Source organism: Pelobates fuscus, chromosome 2 (genome assembly GCF_036172605.1).
Source record: "Pelobates fuscus isolate aPelFus1 chromosome 2, aPelFus1.pri, whole genome shotgun sequence".
Classification (NCBI taxonomy): domain Eukaryota; kingdom Metazoa; phylum Chordata; class Amphibia; order Anura; family Pelobatidae; genus Pelobates; species Pelobates fuscus.
In genome coordinates this window covers 148,500,227-148,521,360 of record NC_086318.1, presented here as the reverse complement: position 1 = coordinate 148,521,360, position 21,134 = coordinate 148,500,227, and the positions used below count along the sequence as shown (strand labels likewise).

General features: G+C 41.2%; 1 protein-coding gene across 2 annotated transcripts in view; it reads right to left on the bottom strand.

Moving 5' to 3' along the window:
• The window catches only part of MASP1 (MBL associated serine protease 1), a 136,208-nt gene that overhangs the window by 35,372 nt on the left and 79,702 nt on the right, over positions 1–21,134 (bottom strand). Inside the window, exon 11 of one of the 2 annotated variants that reach the window (XM_063442813.1) lies at positions 18,282–19,663. The exons of the other annotated variant lie outside the window; for it this stretch is intronic. Coding sequence (XP_063298883.1) covers positions 18,807–19,663 — 857 coding nt within the window. The 3' untranslated portion in view covers positions 18,282–18,806. Of the gene's footprint in view, positions 1–18,281; positions 19,664–21,134 lie in introns of those variants that run through there. 2 annotated transcript variants of the gene reach the window in all.

Sequence of the window (21,134 nt, the reverse complement as noted above, 5' to 3'; positions counted from 1 at the left end):
GGATCCACAGTTTGGATATATCAGAGTTAACTGTTAAAAACCAAAAGTTTATTGACATATCTTAGACACTGATAGAAAATAATGAATAAACCCAAGTAACAAAGATGGGGGTAAAATATAGAAGCTTAAATAGTAAGGAAGGGAAAAACAAAATGCATATGGGGATAGAGAGACAGGATGGAGAAAAAAATATATATGACTCCTACAGTATCATAAGACAAAGTCAAGTAGTAAGCCTATATTTGCTAGGAATAGTCCTCCCTGGACTATACTTTATCCAAGATAATGTCTTTAACCTAAATAATGTAGGGGGATAAGTATAGAGTCTGAAAACCCAATATAAACATAGCTAGAGGATAGGCAGGGTTGGTAGTAATAGATGCTAATAGTCAGCTGTTGGGAAACAAGTCCCTATATTGCTATGATATTCAAAAGTGCTGAAACTAAACACTGCTAATCCTTGTATAAAGTCTGTAGACTCAATAGAAACACATCTAGAGGGTAGGCAGGATAGGTAGCAATATGTACTAATAGTCATCTGTCAGGAAGCAAGTCCCTATATTGTTATTTTATGCTGAAACTGACCACTGCTTGACCTCTATATAGCTAGGGTAATCGTAGAGCAGGGTAGCATCCCTTGCTAGATGATAAAAGAAAATGAGCTAGAAACCCCCAATTTGAAAAGAAAAAATACAAAACAACCTAAGTGCTAAAATAAATGGTGATGTGATTTAAAAAATCATAATAACAAGCCTAACGCGTTTCGGCGCTTAAACTAGTGCCTTTCTCAAAGGCAATCATTGAGGGAACTAACCTGAGCGTGTCTTTATACCGCCAGTATTGTAGAGAAAAGCCAATCCGATCGAGTATGGGCGGCGTTTCCACTGCACGTCCCACACCGATCGGATTGGAGATGCCTTCTGTCAATCATCAAGTAACCAGCCAATCATGTGCCGATGGGCGGGGCTAAATGCCGATATTGCTGGGCATGTATATACAGTAGTCATGGACACGTTGTGTATAAACAAAACAAATAAAGTCCTTAATTAGTAGGCAAATGGAGAGGACTGGTATATGCCTTAATAATAATAGTACGCATAAATATGTCCACATTCAGTGAGCAAATAGAGAATACTGATTAGTAGTAATACACAAATATGTCCCGAAAAAGCTATGGAGTGAAACAGCATGAAACATAAGCTGTTTGTTAAAGAAAATAATAAACATGATGAATATATATGGACATAAAAATGTAAAAATGTAGAAAATCTAGTGGCCAATGATACAAGTCACCAAGTAGTTTATTACACTAGTTGCCTAGTAATCACCATTAATTGTCTATACTATATATTACAGTTATATTGTCTGTAGACAGGGACATAGTGTAAACAAAGATCTAGATATAGTATCTAGTTTCTCTAGAGTAGAGGAGAGATTATTTTAGGTAGGTATAAGACTGAAAATAAGCTCAGTCACATAATGTGTAGTGTTGTCGCGAACACAAAATTTTCGGTTCGCGAACGGCGAACAGGAACTTCCGCAAACGTTCGCGAACCAGCGAACCGGGCGAACCACCATTGACTTCAATGGGCAGGCGAATTTTAAAACCCACAGGGACTCTTTCTGGCCACAAAAGTGATGGAAAAGTTGTTTCAAGGGGACTAACACCTGGACTGTGGCATGCCCGAGGGGGATCCATGGCAAAACTCCCATGGAAAATTACACAGTTGATGCAGAGTCTGGTTTTAATCCATAAAGGGCAGAAATCACCTAACATTCCTAAATCACAATGGATATGGATTGACACCTGACATATGACATATTGACACCTTGACATATGGAATGACACCTGTCCTCAGAGATCCTGATACACACTGACACAGAGCAGAATAGGGACTATTCCCCCTACATAGGGTCACTTGGCAGATATGGATTGACACCTATCCTAAGGATCCCTGATACACACTGACACAGAGCAGAATAGGGACTGTTCCCCCTACATAGGGTCACTTGGCAGATATGGATTGACACCTGTCCTCAGGGACCCTGATACACACTGACACAGAGCAGAATAGGGACTGTTCCCCCTACATAGGGTCACTTGGCAGATATGGATTGACACCTGTCCTCAGAGATCATGATACACACTGACACAGAGCAGAATAGGGACTGTTCCCCCTACATAGGGTCACTTGGCAGATATGGATTGACACCTGTCCTAAGGATCCCTGATACACACTGACACAGAGCAGAATAGGGACTGTTCCCCCTACATAGGGTCACTTGGCAGATATGGATTGACACCTATCCTAAGGATCCCTGATACACACTGACACAGAGCAGAATAGGGACTGTTCCCCCTACATAGGGTCACTTGGCAGATATGGATTGACACCTATCCTAAGGATCCCTGATACACACTGAAACAGAGCAGAATAGGGACTGTTCCTCCTACATAGGGTCACTTGGCAGATATGGATTGACACCTATCCTAAGGATCCCTGATACACACTGACACAGAGCAGAATAGGGACTGTTCCCCCTACATAGGGTCACTTGGCAGATATGGATTGACACCTGTCCTAAGGATCCCTGATACACACTGACACAGAGCAGAATAGGGACTGTTCCCCCTACATAGGGTCACTTGGCAGATATGGATTGACACCTGTCCTCAGAGATCATGATACACACTGACACAGAGCAGAATAGGGACTGTTCCCCCTATATAGGGTCACTTGGCAGATATGGATTGACACCTATCCTAAGGATAGGGAGTGTCTAAGATGTGTCAATAAACTTTTGGTTTTTAACAGTTAACTCTGATATATCCAAACCGTGAATGGCTGTAGTAAGCCACAATATACTTTATGAGAAGCCTTGGCTTGGGCATATAGCTACAAATACAAATATAGCTACAAATCTTTGAAGATACAATAGGCGACTAGTGTAGGATATCAGAGTGGGAAACATTAAACTAGAAGTGGGAATCAGTCTTGGTGTTTCTACTACCAGGTCTACATGTAATCACATAGTTATAGTGTGAAAAAAATAGAGACTAATGAGCAAGTAAAGGCCCTTCAGCATCACATGGAAAACATTTGAAGGCTATAACTAAACTAGTACTTCAATTTAAAATATGGATTTATTTCAGTAACTTTTTAATGATATTACATTTTACATATATTTTTTTAATAAAGCATCTTTTTTCACGCGCAAGAGTTAAAAAAGTAGTTATTCCTTTTTTAATCAAAAGTAAGTAAAATGTTTATGTACTAGCGTGACACGTTGGAAAGGAATTTAAATGTTAATATCAAATGTACCGGAACAAGATCCTATAAACCAAATGTCTTGAAAATCTCTTCTGTAAAATGCGCTGTCTGTCTGGAAATATATGCCACATTTTCCTTCACTGCTACAGAAGGAATATCATTTGCCAAAAACCTAGAGCTGCATGGATATTTGATTTTTACCTTAAATAACATACAATGTCTGAGTACTGTTTTAGGAAATAGGTTTAATCGTTCTTTTGAATATGCCAAAAAATGTCTTTGGAAATCACAGCATGGAATTTCAAAAAGCATTGTAATTCAATGTACTGGTTCCACTGATCTTGGTGCCTTGCTTGCAAAGAAAACGTTACCACAACATTACAGTGTACAAAATATAAAATAGTAACTTTGTGAGTATGTTCTGAGTTTTATGGGAGTTACAATCCCAGGCTGCAGCCACTATTAAAGGGACACTCCAGGCACCCAGAGCACTTCTGCCCATTGGAGTAGTTTGGGTGCCAACTTCCACTACCCTTAACCCTGCAAGTGTAATTATTGCAGTTTTCATAAACTGCAATATTTACCTTGCAGGGTTAAGTCCTCCTCTAGTGGCTGTCTACTGAGCCACTAGAGGAGACTTCAATGTTCATAGAGCACGAAAAGTGGTTTAAAACGATGCTGGATGTCCTCACGCTATGTGAGGACCTCCAGCATCGCCGAAATCCCCATAGGAAACATTGTATAATGCTTTCCTATGGGGAGGTCTAATGCGTGTGCCCGGCCATTGCTGCGCATGCACATTATGTCTCCCCCGCTGACGGCCGTGCATGCGCCTCATGCCTCCCCCGGTGGGGGAGGAGTGTAGGCGGATCCTGACTCAGCGCCGAGGGCCAGGTCCCTCGGCGCTGGACTCTGGTAAGTCACTGAAGGGTTTTTAACCCCTTCAGCAACTTGCGATGGGAGGTAGAGGGGCACTAGAGGGTCCTGCAGTGCCAGGAAAACGGATATGTTTTCCTGGCACTTGAGAATCAATTTGGCCCTTTCCCTCAACAGATATTCTTGTCTGGGGAATGACACTTCAAAAACTTGATTCACTAGAGCCTGAGGGACTTTTCTTTTTCTTAAAGGGACACTATAGTCACCCAGACCACTTCAGCTCAATGAAGTGGTCTGGGTGCCAGGTCCCTCAGGTTTTAACCCTTCAGATGCAAACATAGCAGTTTCAGATAAACTGCTATGTTTACATTTGGGGTTAAGCCAGCCTCTAGTGGCTGTCTTTCGGACAGCCACTAGAGGTGCATCTGCGACGCTGGAGGCATGTTATGCCTCCATCGTGCGGAGGGTCCATAGGAAAGCATTGAGAAATGCTTATCTATGGACACTTTGAATGCGCTCGCAGAACTTGCCGCGCATGCGCTTTCGGATCCTGTGACATCGGACGGCTCCGCTGATGTCGGCGGGGTAGGAGAGGTCACCAGCGCCGAGGGAGCCTGGCGCTGAAATAAGGTAAGCTGCTGACGGGGTTTTAACCCCTAATAAAATGCTTACAAATAAGATTAAAAGGTAGGGAAATGAATATGTCAATACAGAAAATTATTACAGAGGAAGGGTTACAATTAACTCCAGAAAAAATAGGCAAAGCATTCAACTCCTTTTATCAAAATTTGTATAATTTACCCAATCAAGCATATAATCCAGAAATATATTTTCAAAATAAAAGATTTAAAAAACTTTCAAAGGAACAACTCCTGGGCCGGACGGCTACCCGAACTTATTTTATCAACAATTTAAGGATGTCCTGGCATTACATCTTAAAGATCTTTTCAAATATATAGTTAGGGAAAAAGACATACCCAAAGAAATATTATATGCAAATATAATCCCAATACAAAAGCCAGATAAACCTACGGAATATGTAAAGAATTATCGCCCTATATCTTTATGAAACTCTGATATAAAAATCTACGCAAGTATTTTGGCAAATAGAATACAAAATGTCCTTCTGTTTTTAATTCATGTAGACCAGGTTAGCTTTATGAAAGATAGACATTCCAATAACAGTCTGAGAACAATGATTGATATTCTGGACAACATTCATGAGACAGGTGCCCCACTTCTGACCCTGTCACTGGACGCGTAGAAGGCATTTGACAGTGTCAGGTGGGATTGTCTTAAGGCAGCCCTGAAAGCTTTCGGGTTTGAAGGCTGGATTTTGGATGCCATCATGGTTCTATATAGCTATCCGATGGCTAGAACAATTGGGAAAGGCATAACATCGGAATAGTTTAAAATAAACAACGGAACAAGACAAGGGTGTCCCTTGTCCCCATTGCTATATTTGTTATACATAGAACCCTTACTGTGTGACATTAGACAAAATGAAAAAAATCAAAGGAATCAAAATAGGCCAAGAAGAATATAACACGTTACTTTATACGGATGACGTCTTAGTCACTATATCAGATCCTATAACATTGATAGATGAGCTATTAAGGGTGGTACGTGAATTTGGACAGTACTCAAACTTTAAGTTAAATGTAGACAAAACAACTATCCTTGCCAAAAATATAAGTAAGGAAGAGAAATCAAATATTAAAGTAAAATACAGTTTTGAATGGGCAAAAAAAAATTATTCAAATAGGATATTAGAGTACAATATTATGCCTTTCATGAAACAAATTAATAAACAACTAAAAGATAGGAGAACTGCAGAATTATCATGGACAGGCAGAATAAATGCTGTAAAATCTTATTTAATCTCCAGATGGAGCTATATATTTCGCATGTTGCCCTTGAAAATGCCTAAACCATGGCTTACGATGATCCAGTCATCTTTAGAAAAATATACATGGCTGGGGAAAAAACCCAGGGTTAATAAAAAAAAATCTTAATTCTTAATTTAAAACCCAAATTAGGAGGGATGGGCATTCCAGACATTACAGAGATATATGAATCTTGCTCTTTGGCGCATATTGTATCCTCTATGAAAGAGAATTTTAAGGGAGAAGCCTGGGCAAAAATACAGGCTAGGAGATCGAAAGTCCCAGACCTACTAGCCCTATTTTGGAAAATATAGGAAAGAGAAAGTAGATACGGGTCTAATTTTAGATAATCTTCTGGACCAGTGGAAAAACTGGAAACAAAGACTTAAAATAACAGATAAAATCATCACGGACTTACCTCTAAGTATTTTGTCCGCTAATATTGATGATCTCAATCTCAAACCATGGTCGATTAAAGGTATTAATAGAATAGATCAGATAATTCAACAACATCAGATTAGGCCTTTTGAAGAGATCAGAAAAACTTTCTCTCTTCCTTACAGAGAAAACTTTACATACCTGAGGATAAAACACTTCCTAATGGAACATAGAGTAGTGGATATTTTGGAGTATTTACAAACCTTTATAAATATATTAAATAACAAATGTAATAAAAATCTAGTCTCAAAATGTACTAAATTATACAACAAATATAAAATAATCCCAGAATTTCTAGCATTAAAAGCTTGGGGAAAAGACTTACAAATCAGTATTACGAGAAATGAATGGATAAGGGCAAATAGAGCAGTAATTAAAGCTACACACTGCCTAAATTTATCGGAAAGCCATTATAAGATTATTAATAGATGGCATTATGTTCCAGCCAAATTAACAAGAATGTATCCAGAAACACACTATTTTTGTTGGTGATGTGCTTCTCCTAGAGCAGATTATGTTCACATTTGGTGGTCTTGCCCAATCATACTTTATCTATGGCAAAATGTAGCAAAATTCTGCAAGGAAGAAATAGAGGTGGATTTAGATTTTACTTGTAGATCAATGTGATTACATCTTGGATGGCCCATAATTCCAAAGGGTAAAAAATAAATAATTATCCATATCATTATAGAAACTAAAGCTACTCTTGCAAGATACTGGAAGATCCCAGACTCCCCTTATGGGAGATGATAAAACACCAGGTGTTGAATAATTGTAAAATGGAGATAGGGATATTGAGACAAGATAATTATTTTAATCAACAAATAGAACCATGGCAGAAATAGATCACAAACTTAAGAAGCAGAAATAAGACTTAGCATAATTCAGGGCTTACTTATCTGGGAGAACTAGTTGGGCTGGATGGCACCCAGGTGCAAATTTCATAGCTTAAAATGGTTAAAGACAAAGGGAGCATGGCGGAGAAAAGAGAGAGAGGGAAAGAAAAAGGAAAAAAAAGAGGAATATAAAAAAGGAAAGGAAGAAGTTTAGCGTTAAAACTCCCCCCACCCCCCCCCCCCCTCTTGTCCCCGCAAGCCGTACACTATAATCTCTCAGCAAAATGTACTGTTTTGTTTTGTACAGGGAGTGCAGAATTATTACGCTGTATAAAAAAAGTTGTATTTTTGAGGATTAATTTTATTATTGAACAACAACCATGTTCTCAATGAACCCAAAAAACTCATTAATATCAAAGCTGAATATTTTTGGAAGTAGTTTTTAGTTTGTTTTTAGTTTTAGCTATTTTAGGGGGATAGCTGTGTGTGCAGGTGACTATTACTGTGCATAATTATTAGGCAACTTAACAAAAAACAAATATATACCCATTTCAATTATTTATTTTTACCAGTGAAACCAATATAACATCTCAACATTCACAAATATACATTTCTGACATTCAAAAACAAAACAAAAACAAATCAGTGACCAATATAGTCACCTTTCTTTGCAAGGACACTCAAAAGCCTGCCATCCATGGATTCTGTCAGTGTTTTGATCTGTTCACCATCAACATTGCGTGCAGAAGCAACCACAGCCTCCCAGACACTGTTCAGAGAGGTGTACTGTTTTCCCTCCTTGTAAATCTCACATTTGATGATGGACCACAGGTTCTCAATGGGGTTCAGATCAGGTGAACAAGGAGGCCATGTCATTAGATTTTCTTCTTTTATACCCTTTCTTGCCAGCCACGCTGTGGAGTACTTGGACGCGTGTGATGGAGCATTGTCCTGCATGAAAATCATGTTTTTCTTGAAGGATGCAGACTTCTTCCTGTACCACTGCTTGAAGAAGGTGTCTTCCAGAAACTGGCAGTAGGACTGGGAGTTGAGCTTGACTCCATCCTCAACCCGAAAAGGCCCCACAAGCTCATCTTTGATGATACCAGCCCAAACCAGTACTCCACCTCCACCTTGCTGGCGTCTGAGTCGGACTGGAGCTCTCTGCCCTTTACCAATCCAGCCACGGGCCCATCCATCTGGCCCATCAAGACTCACTCTCATTTCATCAGTCCATAAAACCTTAGAAAAATCAGTCTTGAGATATTTCTTGGCCCAGTCTTGACGTTTCAGCTTGTGTGTCTTGTTCAGTGGTGGTCGTCTTTCAGCCTTTCTTACCTTGGCCATGTCTCTGAGTATTGCACACCTTGTGCTTTTGGGCACTCCAGTGATGTTGCAGCTCTGAAATATGGCCAAACTGGTGGCAAGTGGCATCTTGGCAGCTGCACGCTTGACTTTTCTCAGTTCATGGGCAGTTATTTTGCGCCTTGGTTTTTCCACATGCTTCTTGCGACCCTGTTGACTATTTTGAATGAAACGCTTGGTTGTTCGATGATCACGCTTCAGAAGCTTTGTAATTTTAAGAGTGCTGCATACCTCTGCAAGATATCTCACTATTTTTGACTTTTCTGAGCCTGTCAAGTCCTTCTTTTGACCCATTTTGCCAAAGGAAAGGAAGTTGCCTAATAATTATGCACACCTGATATAGGGTGTTGATGTCATTAGACCACACCCCTTCTCATTACAGAGATGCACATCACCTAATATGCTTAATTGGTAGTAGGCTTTCGAGCCTATACAGCTTGGAGTAAGACAACATGCATAAAGAGGATGATGCCTAATAATTCTGCACTCCCTGTATTTGTTTTAGTGTTTTTGTTTATGGATCACGAAAGGAAAAAAAAGGAAAACACAAAATAAATTTATAAATAACAAGGTATTTTGCCCGAAGTTTAGACTTCCGGCATGTTTATGTGCCATATATTTATAATATCCTATTCTAGTAAAAGTTTGGTATGTTTTTTTTTTTTTGTGCAATATTTTTTTTTCTCTTCTACATGTCTTTTGTATATGCCTGCAGCACTAGGGGGCTGGACTTCACCAGTGGCTCCCACCTGTCTGTCATTCTAAGTTCACCTGAGGCAGATGGGTGTCAGGGTACCTGAGGCCTCTACCTCTAAGGGAGGTAGAGACTTGGTGATGTATCCGTCCAGGCGAGCTGTTTCCTCCGTTCCTCGCGGTTCATCCAGTCACTTAAACACCGGCCGCGAGGAATCCACGTCCTTTTCTAGCAGGACGCTCAATACGTGACGTCATGACGCTAGCACGAGCAATCTGTCACTCAAGTGCCCGATATCCAATCGGTACTTGTCAGAGGCGTGATTTCCATCCAGAGCCAGGGTATTTAAGCTTACTCCTTACTTCAGCTCATTGCCCTGTCGTGGTTCTAGCTTGTCTAGTCACTCAGTGCTCTGGTATTCTAGTTTGCTCTTTTGGTTTTGACTCGGCTCGTTGTACTACCCTGTTTCTCTGTTATCCCTTGACCCGGCTTGTCTCTCGCTTATCTGTCTTCTCGTTCCCTCGACCTCGGCTTGTCTCTGACTATTCTTTACTCTCGGTACGTTAGTCCGGCCATTCTAAGGCCCGGTATACGTACCTTTCCACCCTTTGTACTCTGCGTGTTGGATCCCTGTCCCGATCCTGACATTACGACAGGGCCAATGGATCCTGCAGGTACAAACAGTCAGCTTGGTTCTTCGGATCCCAGGTTTGACGCCATGGAACATAGGATGGATCAGATGGCTTTGGCACTACAGGCACTTTTGTCTCGTGCTAGTAATCCACCTGAGGAGACACGTACTCCTTCTATCTCTCCTGCAGTCTCAGGTCTAGAGGTAGCCACTGTAGGTGCTTCTTCCCGTATTACCCCACCAGTACGTTATGGCGGGTCACCGGAGAAGTGTCGTGGCTTTCTAAACCAGATTAGCATCCATTTCGAATTACAACCCCGCTCTTATCCTACAGATAGAGCAAAGGTTGGATTTATTATTACTCTGCTCATTGAAAAAGCTTTGAGATGGGCCAATCCTTTATGGGAGAATGATAATCCACTAGTCTATAATTATAATGCCTTTGTAGCTGCGTTTAGAAGAACTTTTGACCCTCCTGGCAGAAAGGTCAATGCAGCTAGATTAATGTTGCGCCTTAAACAGGACAATCGAACACTTGTGGATTATGCACTAGAGTTCAGATCCTTGGCGGCAGAAGTTAAGTGGAACGAACAGGCTTATATAGATGTGTTTCTGAATGGGTTGTCAGATGTAATTCTTGACGAGGTCGCTACTAGAGAACTCCCTGAAAATTTGGAGGATTTAATTTCTTTTATATCTCGTATTGATGAACGATTAAGAGAGAGGCAGAACACTCGAGATAGGACCCGTAGACCCTCCTTTAAACTAGCGCCTACCTTTCAAATCTCTGAGTTCGAAGACTTACGTATTCCTGAACCTATGCAGATAGGCAGTACTCATCTCACTGAAAGGGAGAGACAGTACAGGAGAAGGGAGGGTTTATGTATGTATTGTGGAGTCAGGGGTCATTTACGCCTAAATTGTCCCAATCGTTCGGGAAACGCTCGCACCTAAGTTCCTCTAGAGGACAGGCCTTGGGTGTTTCTACTTTGTCCTCTATTCACAACTACAAGGAGCTCAGGCTTGTGTTACCCGTTTCTTTAAAGTGGGAGAAGGGAGTAGTTAAGACTATGGCACTAATCGATTCTGGAGCTGCTGAGAGCTTTATAGATCAGGGTTTTGCTGCCAAGCATGCTATTCCATCCCAGTTAAAAGAGACACCTCTGGCTGTCGAGGCCATCGATGGTAGACCGTTACTTGAGCCTGTTATTTTCCATGAGACCATACCGATTAACTTGACTGTTGGCATCCTGCATAAAGAGGATATATCCTTAATGCTCATTTCTTCTCCGTCTATTCCCATAGTCCTGGGGTACTCCTGGCTGAGGAGACACAACCCTATTATTAATTGGGAATCAGGGGAGATAGTTTCGTGGGGAGAGAATTGTCAAGAAAAATGCTTGCGGAAGGTCTTACCTCTTGGATTAACTAATACATCGAATACCTCTGACAATCCTACAGAGACACAAATTCCGCCTCAGTATCTAGATTTAAAGGCAGTATTTGACAAAAAGAAAGCCGATACCTTACCCCCACACAGGTCCTTTGATTGCAAAATTAACCTACTCCCTGGTACCATGCCTCCCAGAGGTCATGTATACCCATTATCTATAAAGGAGAACTCAGTCCTAGAGGAATATATTCACGAGAATTTAGACAAGGGATTCATCAGGAGGTCCTCCTCCCCTGCCGGGGCTGGATTTTTTTTTGTTAAAAAGAAAGATGGTTCTTTGAGACCTTGTATTGATTATCGAGGCTTGAATAAGATAACCATTAAAAATGCCTACCCGATTCCCTTGATCACCGAACTCTTCGATCGTTTGAAGGGCTCTACAATTTTCACCAAGTTAGACCTCAGAGGGGCATATAACTTGGTGAGAATCCAGCAGGGACATGAGTGGATGACGGCATTCAATACTCGATATGGCCACTATGAATATACTGTCATGCCTTTTGGGTTATGCAATGCGCCAGCGGTATTCCAAGATCTGATTAATGAGGTTCTTAGGGAATTTCAGCAAGAGTGCGTCATTGTATACCTAGATGATATACTCATTCATTCTAGTGACATTGAGATTCATCACAAGCAAGTCAGGAGGGTTTTGCACAAGCTTCTCCAGCATGGCTTGTACTGCAAGTTGGAGAAATGTAGCTTTGATCAAACCCAGGTAACCTTTCTCGGCTATGTGATCTCTGGGGAGGGATTTAAGATGGATCCGGATAAGCTCCAATCCATTCTAGAGTGGCCTTTACCCACAGGTCTTAAAGCCATACAGAGATTTATTGGTTTTTCCAATTATTATAGGCGCTTTATTAAGGGCTATTCTTCTATTATTGCACCTATCACTAACTTGACCAAACAGGGGGCTGACACTAAGAATTGGACTACTGAAGCTCTCCTTGCGTTCAAGACTCTCAAGGAGCTTTTCGCTTCCGCTCCAATTTTAGTTCACCCTGACACTTCTCTGCCTTTTTTGCTCGAGGTAGACGCATCAGAGACTGGTTTAGGTGCTGTTCTATCTCAAAGGTTGGGTGTTGATAAACCATTACATCCATGTGGATTTTTCTCTAAAAAATTGACCGGTACTGAAAGCAGGTATGACATTGGTGACAGAGAATTACTAGCGGTTATCAAGGCTTTGAAAGAATGGAGACATTTATTGGAAGGTACATTACATCCTGTTACCATCCTGACAGACCACAAAAACTTGTCCTATATCGGAGAGGCCAAGCGTCTGTCCTCCAGGCAGGCTCGTTGGTCGTTGTTTCTTACCCATTTCAATTACGTTCTGACTTACAGACCTGGGTCAAAGAATTCTAAAGCCGATGCGCTATCTCGCCAATATGAACCCTCTGCTTCAGTTGAACCACTTTTGTCTTCCATTGTACCCAAATGCAATATTATTGCTAATACCAGTCTCAAAATTCATTCTCCGCTACTTGACCAGATCTTGAAGTCACAACGTCTAGCTCCCGGAAACACTCCTGAGGGAAGAAACTTTGTTCCTCCTGAACTTCAACTGGAGCTCTTACAATGTTTTCATGAAAGTAAAATAGCTGGTCATCCTGGTATTTGCAAGACATACTCTCTGATATCCAAGGATTTCTGGTGGCCTTCACTTCGAAAGGATATTGAGGAGTTCGTCGCAGCTTGTGAGACTTGTGCCAAGACTAAACTACCTCATGCATCCCCATGTGGCCTGTTACACCCCTTGGACATTCCTGAGAAACCTTGGTCCTGTTTGTCCATAGACTTTATCGTTGATTTGCCTGCTTCCAAAAGACAGACTGTTATTCTCACGGTGGTGGATAGATTTACTAAGATGGCCCATTTCGTGCCATTACCTAAACTTCCGACTTCTCCTGAATTGGCGGAGATTTTTGCGAGAGAAGTTTTTCGCCTACATGGGATTCCTTCAGAGATTGTTTCTGATAGAGGTTCTCAGTTTGTCTCACGTTTCTGGAGATCCTTTTGTTCTCAAATGGGCATCAAATTGAACTTTTCCTCTGCCTATCACCCTCAGTCTAACGGAGCTGCTGAACGTACTAATCAAAAGATCGAACAGTATCTGCGTTGCTTTGTTTCCGAACACCAGGACGATTGGGTCGGTCTGATTCCTTGGGCGGAGTTCGCACACAATAACCTTGTTTGCGATTCAACTCGCTCTAGCCCTTTCTTCATGAACTATGGCTTTCATCCTTCGATTTTTCCTTCGGTTTCCTCTTCTCAGGGGATACCGTCGGTTGATGATCATGTCGCCAACCTGAAGAAATTATGGGATCAGACTCGACAAATTCTATTACATAGTTCCTCGCTGTTCAAGAAACACGCTGACAAACATAGAAGAGCGGCTCCTGTTTTTGTTCCTGGGGATAGGGTATGGTTGAGTACTAAGAATATTCGCCTAAAAGTTCCGTCCATGAAATTTGCTCCTCGCTACATAGGCCCTTACAGGGTTCTCTCTCGTATCAATCCGGTTGCGTATCGCCTTGCTCTGCCACCTGCCTTACGCATTCCTAACTCTTTTCATGTCTCCTTGTTGAAACCCCTCATTTGCAACAAATTCTCCTCTAAGGTCCCCTCGCCTCGTCCTGTTCAGGTGGAGGGTCGGGAGGAGTACGAGGTCAGCTCCATCATTGACTCCAGAATTTCAAGGGGAAAATTGCAATATCTGGTCAACTGGAGGGGATATGGTCCTGAGGAGAGGAGTTGGGTACCTCAGGAGGACGTCCATGCTTCTCGCCTTCGCAGAGCATTTCACCTCCGCTTCCCATCTCGCCCCGGTTCATTCCGCCCGGTGGGCGTATCTGAGAGGGGGGGTACTGTCAGGGTACCTGAGGCCTCTACCTCTAAGGGAGGTAGAGACTTGGTGATGTATCCGTCCAGGCGAGCTGTTTCCTCCGTTCCTCGCGGTTCATCCAGTCACTTAAACACCGGCCGCGAGGAATCCACGTCCTTTTCTAGCAGGACGCTCAATACGTGACGTCATGACGCTAGCACGAGCAATCTGTCACTCAAGTGCCCGATATCCAATCGGTACTTGTCAGAGGCGTGATTTCCATCCAGAGCCAGGGTATTTAAGCTTACTCCTTACTTCAGCTCATTGCCCTGTCGTGGTTCTAGCTTGTCTAGTCACTCAGTGCTCTGGTATTCTAGTTTGCTCTTTTGGTTTTGACTCGGCTCGTTGTACTACCCTGTTTCTCTGTTATCCCTTGACCCGGCTTGTCTCTCGCTTATCTGTCTTCTCGTTCCCTCGACCTCGGCTTGTCTCTGACTATTCTTTACTCTCGGTACGTTAGTCCGGCCATTCTAAGGCCCGGTATACGTACCTTTCCACCCTTTGTACTCTGCGTGTTGGATCCCTGTCCCGATCCTGACAATGGGTCATTATCCCAGGTATATAACACTGCCTCTCCCTGAGGGCAGTGTCAGTTAGTTGTTTCATGTTTCCTGTTCCTGTCGCTTAAGACTGACTTGGCTTGTGACCCCTGCTTCTGGATCTTCATTATTGCTTGTTCGCTGCCTGCCCTGACCTTTGGAACCATGTCTGACTACTCTTACAGATTTGCCCTTGTCTCTTTCCTCATACCCGGTTACTGTTCCTGCCTAAGCCTCTTTGCACATATTCACAGCTCAGGTAGCTTCTTATCTGGTTACCATGGGCTGTGTTTATCTGCAAGGGTGGGCAAACATCTCTGCACTTTGGATTCCAACTAAGGTAAGCCGTGACATAACGAACTGACCATCATGGAGTCCGCAGAGATGTGCAAACTGCTTACCCAGCAAGTGTGCAGCCTGGCCCAGACTGTTTCGGAGTTGCAGCGAGAAGTGCTAGTTCTTAAAGACACAGTACGCCCAGCCCCGGAACCTGCTTATCCTGAGCCGTTCGTCATTATGCCTGAGAAATTTGATGGTAGCCGTACATCCTTGCAGCACTTTAAAGTGGACTGCGAATTGCTGTTTGCCATGAAGCCTCGGACTTATGCTACTGCCTTCATAATGGTCAGAGCGGCTATCAACCTTCTGTCTGGACGGATCAGAACACGGGCACATCAGATGTTGCAGGCTAAGAGTCCTGTCCTTGACAGTTGGGATTCCTTCATGTCTGCTATGGACTCTAATAAGACTGCTGTGCCAAAGCCTGCACTACATACCAGAGGATACCAGATTCCTAAAAACAGGGAGAACCAGTACCAACACTACACCCCCGTGTTGACTCCTTATGATCCGTTTCCTAGGAAGACTCCAGAGGTATCCTATGTTCTTCTTGACTCAGAGGAACCTATGGAAATAAGACTAGTCCAGCTCCGAAGAAAGAGACTGAAGGAGAAGCCATGGCCTTTGTTTTTACTGTGGAGGAAGGGGACACTTTCATTGTCTTGTTCGCCCACCTAAGCCTCCAGCTCTCCAACTGGCTACCACCTTTCTTTGTCCTATGAGCTCTGCATGCCAGCCTCTTAATTCATTGATTCAGGTGTTGCCACAGATCTATAAAATCAAGCACCTAGCCATGTAGTACACATTTAGAAACATTTGTGGGAAAAAATTGGTCGTTCTGAAGAGCTCAGTGAATTCAAGTGTGTACTGTGATAGGATGCCACCTTTGCAATAATTCAGTTTGTGACATTTCATCCCTGCTAGATATTTCACGGTCAATTGTAAGTGGTATTAATGGAAAGTGAAAGCATTTAGAAACAGCAGCAACTCAGCCATGAAGCGGAAAAAAACCTAAAGTCCTAAAGTCAAGTACGCATGGTGCGTACAAGTCACCAGTGCTCTGCTGATTCCACAGCTGAAGACTTCCAAAGTTCCACTGGCATGGATATCAGTACAAAAACTGTATGGTGGACTTCATGGAATGGGATTCCATGGTCGAGCAACTGCATGCAAACCTCACATCACTAAGTACAATGCAAAATGTTGGATCGAGTGGTGTAAAGCACGCCAGCACTGCAGTCTGGAGCAGTGGAAACATGTTCTATGAGTGATGAATCATGCTTCTTTCTTTGGCAGTCTGATGGGTGAATCTGGATTTGGTATATGCCAGGAGGATGTTACCAGCCTAACTGCAATTTGCCAACTGTAAAGTTTGGTGGAGGAGGAATAATGATATGGTACTGATTTTCAGGAGTTTGGTTAGCCCTAATTTCTAGTGAAGAGAAATCTTGATGCAAAATTTAACACACCTGTTCACCATTCACACCTGAGACCTTGTAACACTAACGAGTCACATGACACCAGGGAGGGAAAATGGCTAATTGGGCACAATTTGGCCCTTTTCACTTAGGGGTGTACTCGCTTTTGTTGACAACAGTTTAGACATAATTTAGACATGTGTGTTAAATTATTTTAAAGGTTACAGCAAATTTACATTGTTTTACAGGCTGTACACTTACTACATTACATTGTAGCAGAGTGTAATTTCTTCAGTGTTGTCACATGAAAAGGTATTATAAAATATTTACAAAAATGTGAGGGGTGTACTCACTTTTGTGAGATACTGTTTATATTGATTTTCTCACCCCTCCTGGTTGGTATGTTTATTTCTCATTCTTGGGTCCTCTACCAGAGGCCTGGGAATCTTAGCTGTTCCTAGAACTGCACTCTTTTGGACAGTGATATCAGATGTCCCACCTGGGATCTGTTAAAGCCACATCCTCAACTTGGGAGTCAAAGCCCAGAGTGTTCCTATCACAACTGGGACTACTACTGACTTCACTTTCCACATCCTTTCTAGATCTTCTTTCAGTCCTTGGTATTTTTCCACCTTCTCATGTTCATTCTTCCTAAAGTTATAGCCACTTGGTATTGCCACATCCACCACAACTGCAGTTTTCTGTTCCTTGTCTACCACCACGATGTCAGGTTGGTTGACCAGCACTTGCTTGTCTGTCTGGTTCTTGAAGTCCCACAGGATCTTAGCCCTGTCATTCTCAACAACCCTTTGTGGTATCTCCCAACTGTACTTAGGCCGGTCCAATCCATATTCTATGCAGATGGTTCGGTATACAATCCCAGCAATTTAGTTTTGTCTTTCCAAGTATGCTGTTCCTGCTAACATCTTGCATCTGGCTACTAGGTGCTAGACTGTCTCAGAGGCCTCTTTGCACAATCTGCACCTTGGGTCTTGCCTGGTGTGGTAGACTCCAGCTTCTATTGATCTGGTGCTGATTGCCTGTTCCTGTGCTGCTAGGATTATGTATAGGATTGTATAAATAAACAGGGCCTTAAAATTTGATGTCGTGTGCCACTAGCTAGATTTTACAAGTTTCTTTCCAAACAGACACAATTTTTTTTAATGAAAAAGATAATACAGTTTTCCTTTAATTTTTGCTAAATTTCGCTCTGATTTGACATGTCCATAGAACTCATATTTTAAATAATGTTCTTTCAAGCTTTGGAATATGCCAAGGAATAATATGATGTTCTGGCATTAATCCCATAAAGATGCTACTCATTACTATGCTTCACGAGATGTGCATGAATCATAATACTTGAAAGATTTCTGTCTTTTCAAATTACTGCATGCTATAAAATATTCTTTAAAGCTGTCAAGTTTGAAATATTTTGTTTGATTTTGAGTATTCTAAATAATGTATTGACTAAACAGTGAACTTTGCCTCTTTGGCACCCTAGTTGGGATAAAAAATAGAAAAAAGTTAGATTATTTTTAAATTTTTTGTGTCTCAATTTATATATATATATATATATATATATATATATATATATTTTTTTGTGTGTGGAAAAATTACAATGCAAATGAAAGGAACTTGTTAGAATCACAAGCTGCTGTTTACATGGCATTCAATTTAATTTCTACATGGGACAGAAAAACTATTAGAAAAAAAAAGGACCGACTGAATATCTGGTGCAGAACACCACACAGCAAATTTATTCTTTTAAACTTGATATTTGCTCAGCTTTGTTCAACAGCAAAATCACCTTTTCCCTAAATAAATCAAAATACCATAAATAAAATGAAAAGATTATTTGCTGGCTGATTTAAAGAAATTTGCATACATAGATATCAGCAATACAACACTTTCAGCTACAAAAATAAATTGCTTAAACAACAACAACAAATTATCTTAAAAACATATTATAGAAATAATAACAATAATAATTCCATGTAGGCATAATAAAACAATTACATATATTATTTTCTTGAAACACATCTTCCTGGTAGAACTTGTTGTTTTCGGCTACTATTTGCCTCCTGATAAATGCGCAGTTTAGAGACCATTCATTGAGTAATAATGAGGCAAAAATTTCCTGAATTGCCAATCTATGTGGAGGGGTCAGTTTCTTTATGTCATTAACTTATTATCCACCCAATTCACATAGTTAGATACTTTTGTGTACACTCCATACACTTGTTTGCTTCCACATTCTTCAGGCCCTCCCCATGACACTAGACCCTGAGCAACCCATCTCTTGGTGTCAATGTCCTGAATGATAAAAGCACCTCCACTGTCACCCAGACATGTGTCTTTTCCACCTTCATAATATCCAGCACAGAACATGTTGTCGGTAACACTGTAATTTCCTGAGCGTGACTCATAGCTTGTTTTACATTCTGTGTGAAGTACTACAGGCAACTTGACATACTGGAGTACATCAGAAAGTGTCCTCATGCCGGAGCTGATAACTTGATCAACTGTGATATTAGGATTGGAAATGCCCCACCCAGCTACAAGTCCAAGTGTGTTGGGTTCAGGGCCTTCTAATTCATGCTCAAACTGAGGTAGACATATTGGCATTACATACTGATTCATTCTTACTTTCTCTTTCAACTTCACCAGAGCAATATCGTTGTTATAAATCTTTGGGTCAAAATCTTCATGTAATATAATCTTTTCTATGGTTCTGTTTATGGCATCTGTCTTACTTCTTACATCATGTAAACCCAGGTAGACTGTAACATGTTCCTTGGAGACAGATATAACTGTATTGTCCCGGCGTTGAGACCTTAAGACATGAGCAGCTGTCAGCACCCAGGAGTCAGAAAGTAAGGCCCCGCTACCAAACCATTTGTCTTCTGGAACACGGGACATATCCTCGACCACAATCAGAACCTGCCATGGGAAGAATCCTGGCTCTGCATTACGCCCTCCAATGATACGCTTGATTATTCCTGGGAGTAGTCGGGTTGGTTTTCCACATACTTCCCCATGAAGTAAAGAAAAAAAGAAGAAACATTTTATCAATATAGGCAATATGTTTAGTAAATCCAAATCACTCATGTAGATTATGCCATTAATGATTAACATGAAATGCACTTTAATATTAGGTGAAGTGAAAATTTGTTACTCAAAGAAAAAATATGAATTTTTAATGAAATCAATTAAATGATAGGTTCTCGGTTATGTGAGAAAGCAGTACATTCAGTACTCAAATGAACTTACAAAATAATAAAATAGAAAGATAATTTATCATAATTTACATGTGTCATGAGTACAGATTAGGTGCACCATGCAGGTCTTTATTTTTCACAGGATTAATTAGCAATGGCATAATCTACTGGCAATGATGCATCAATGACATTTGCCGTGATACATCATTGCATACCTGAAACCTTGAATACCTTCTAGCGAGGTGCCTGGTCGATTCCACCAATTAATCTTACTACAGACATTGGTTCATAACACCAGGCCAAAAGAAACATGCTCATGATACATTGGATGTTCTTCCAAATCCCTGTCAGAAATCAAACCCTCCAAGATGACTGATCTTCATGGACTCTGCTGGCAATGCTTCACTTTCACCAGAGGAATAGACCCATAGGAAGACAATGGCAACAAAAGAATGAAACAGTAGGCAAGACATCACAGGGTTGCTCGAGCGTAATAAGAAAATGATGGTTCCCTACTAAATAAGCATAGCACAAACCGCACATTAAATGCTGGACCATACATAGTTGCCACAGCTATGTTCCAGCATTCCTGGACGGAGGTTCACTCATAAACATTAAAGTTACTGAGGAAACTGTGAGTGATCGGAAAATGTGGTGTTTAAGTTCTCTGGAGCAGATGCAAGCTTGGATTTCTCAATATACTTTATACTGTCAGAAAGCAGAAGACAATATTACTGGGCATAACTTCATTTTTTTATAATAGGAGACACTGAAATGCTGCAGCAGTCAGGGCTAAATGACTAATTCGTGCATAGAAGTGCCTGTTACTTAAGGGAAGCTATATAAAGAACTTTGTAGTATACAATATTTTCAATGTGTTTAACCAGCACAAAGATCAATAATGAGGCCTGTGCCTCGTTAGTGAAATAGCTTATCATCTAAGAGGCTGCATAAAAATTGTTGGGAGTTGTAGTCTAATTGTGTTTGGAATACAAATCAATTCGCAAGCATTATGTTGTAAAGAAACAAGGAATTTACAACTTTTTTATTCACTTACTGTCCTTTTACAATGCACGAATGCCAGCTCTTGTCACTAACTTGAAGGTTTTATGAAAACATTGTTACTTATTCAATTATACTGTTTTCATTATACTGTAGTCAATTACAGGGAGCCCAACATGGTTTTCTGATAAATGTAGTGCAATTTATTAGGACAAAACTGAGCCAATCCTGGTGTGGGAATAGGCCTTCGTTAACAGCCTTTTATTTTCCCAGTACGGCT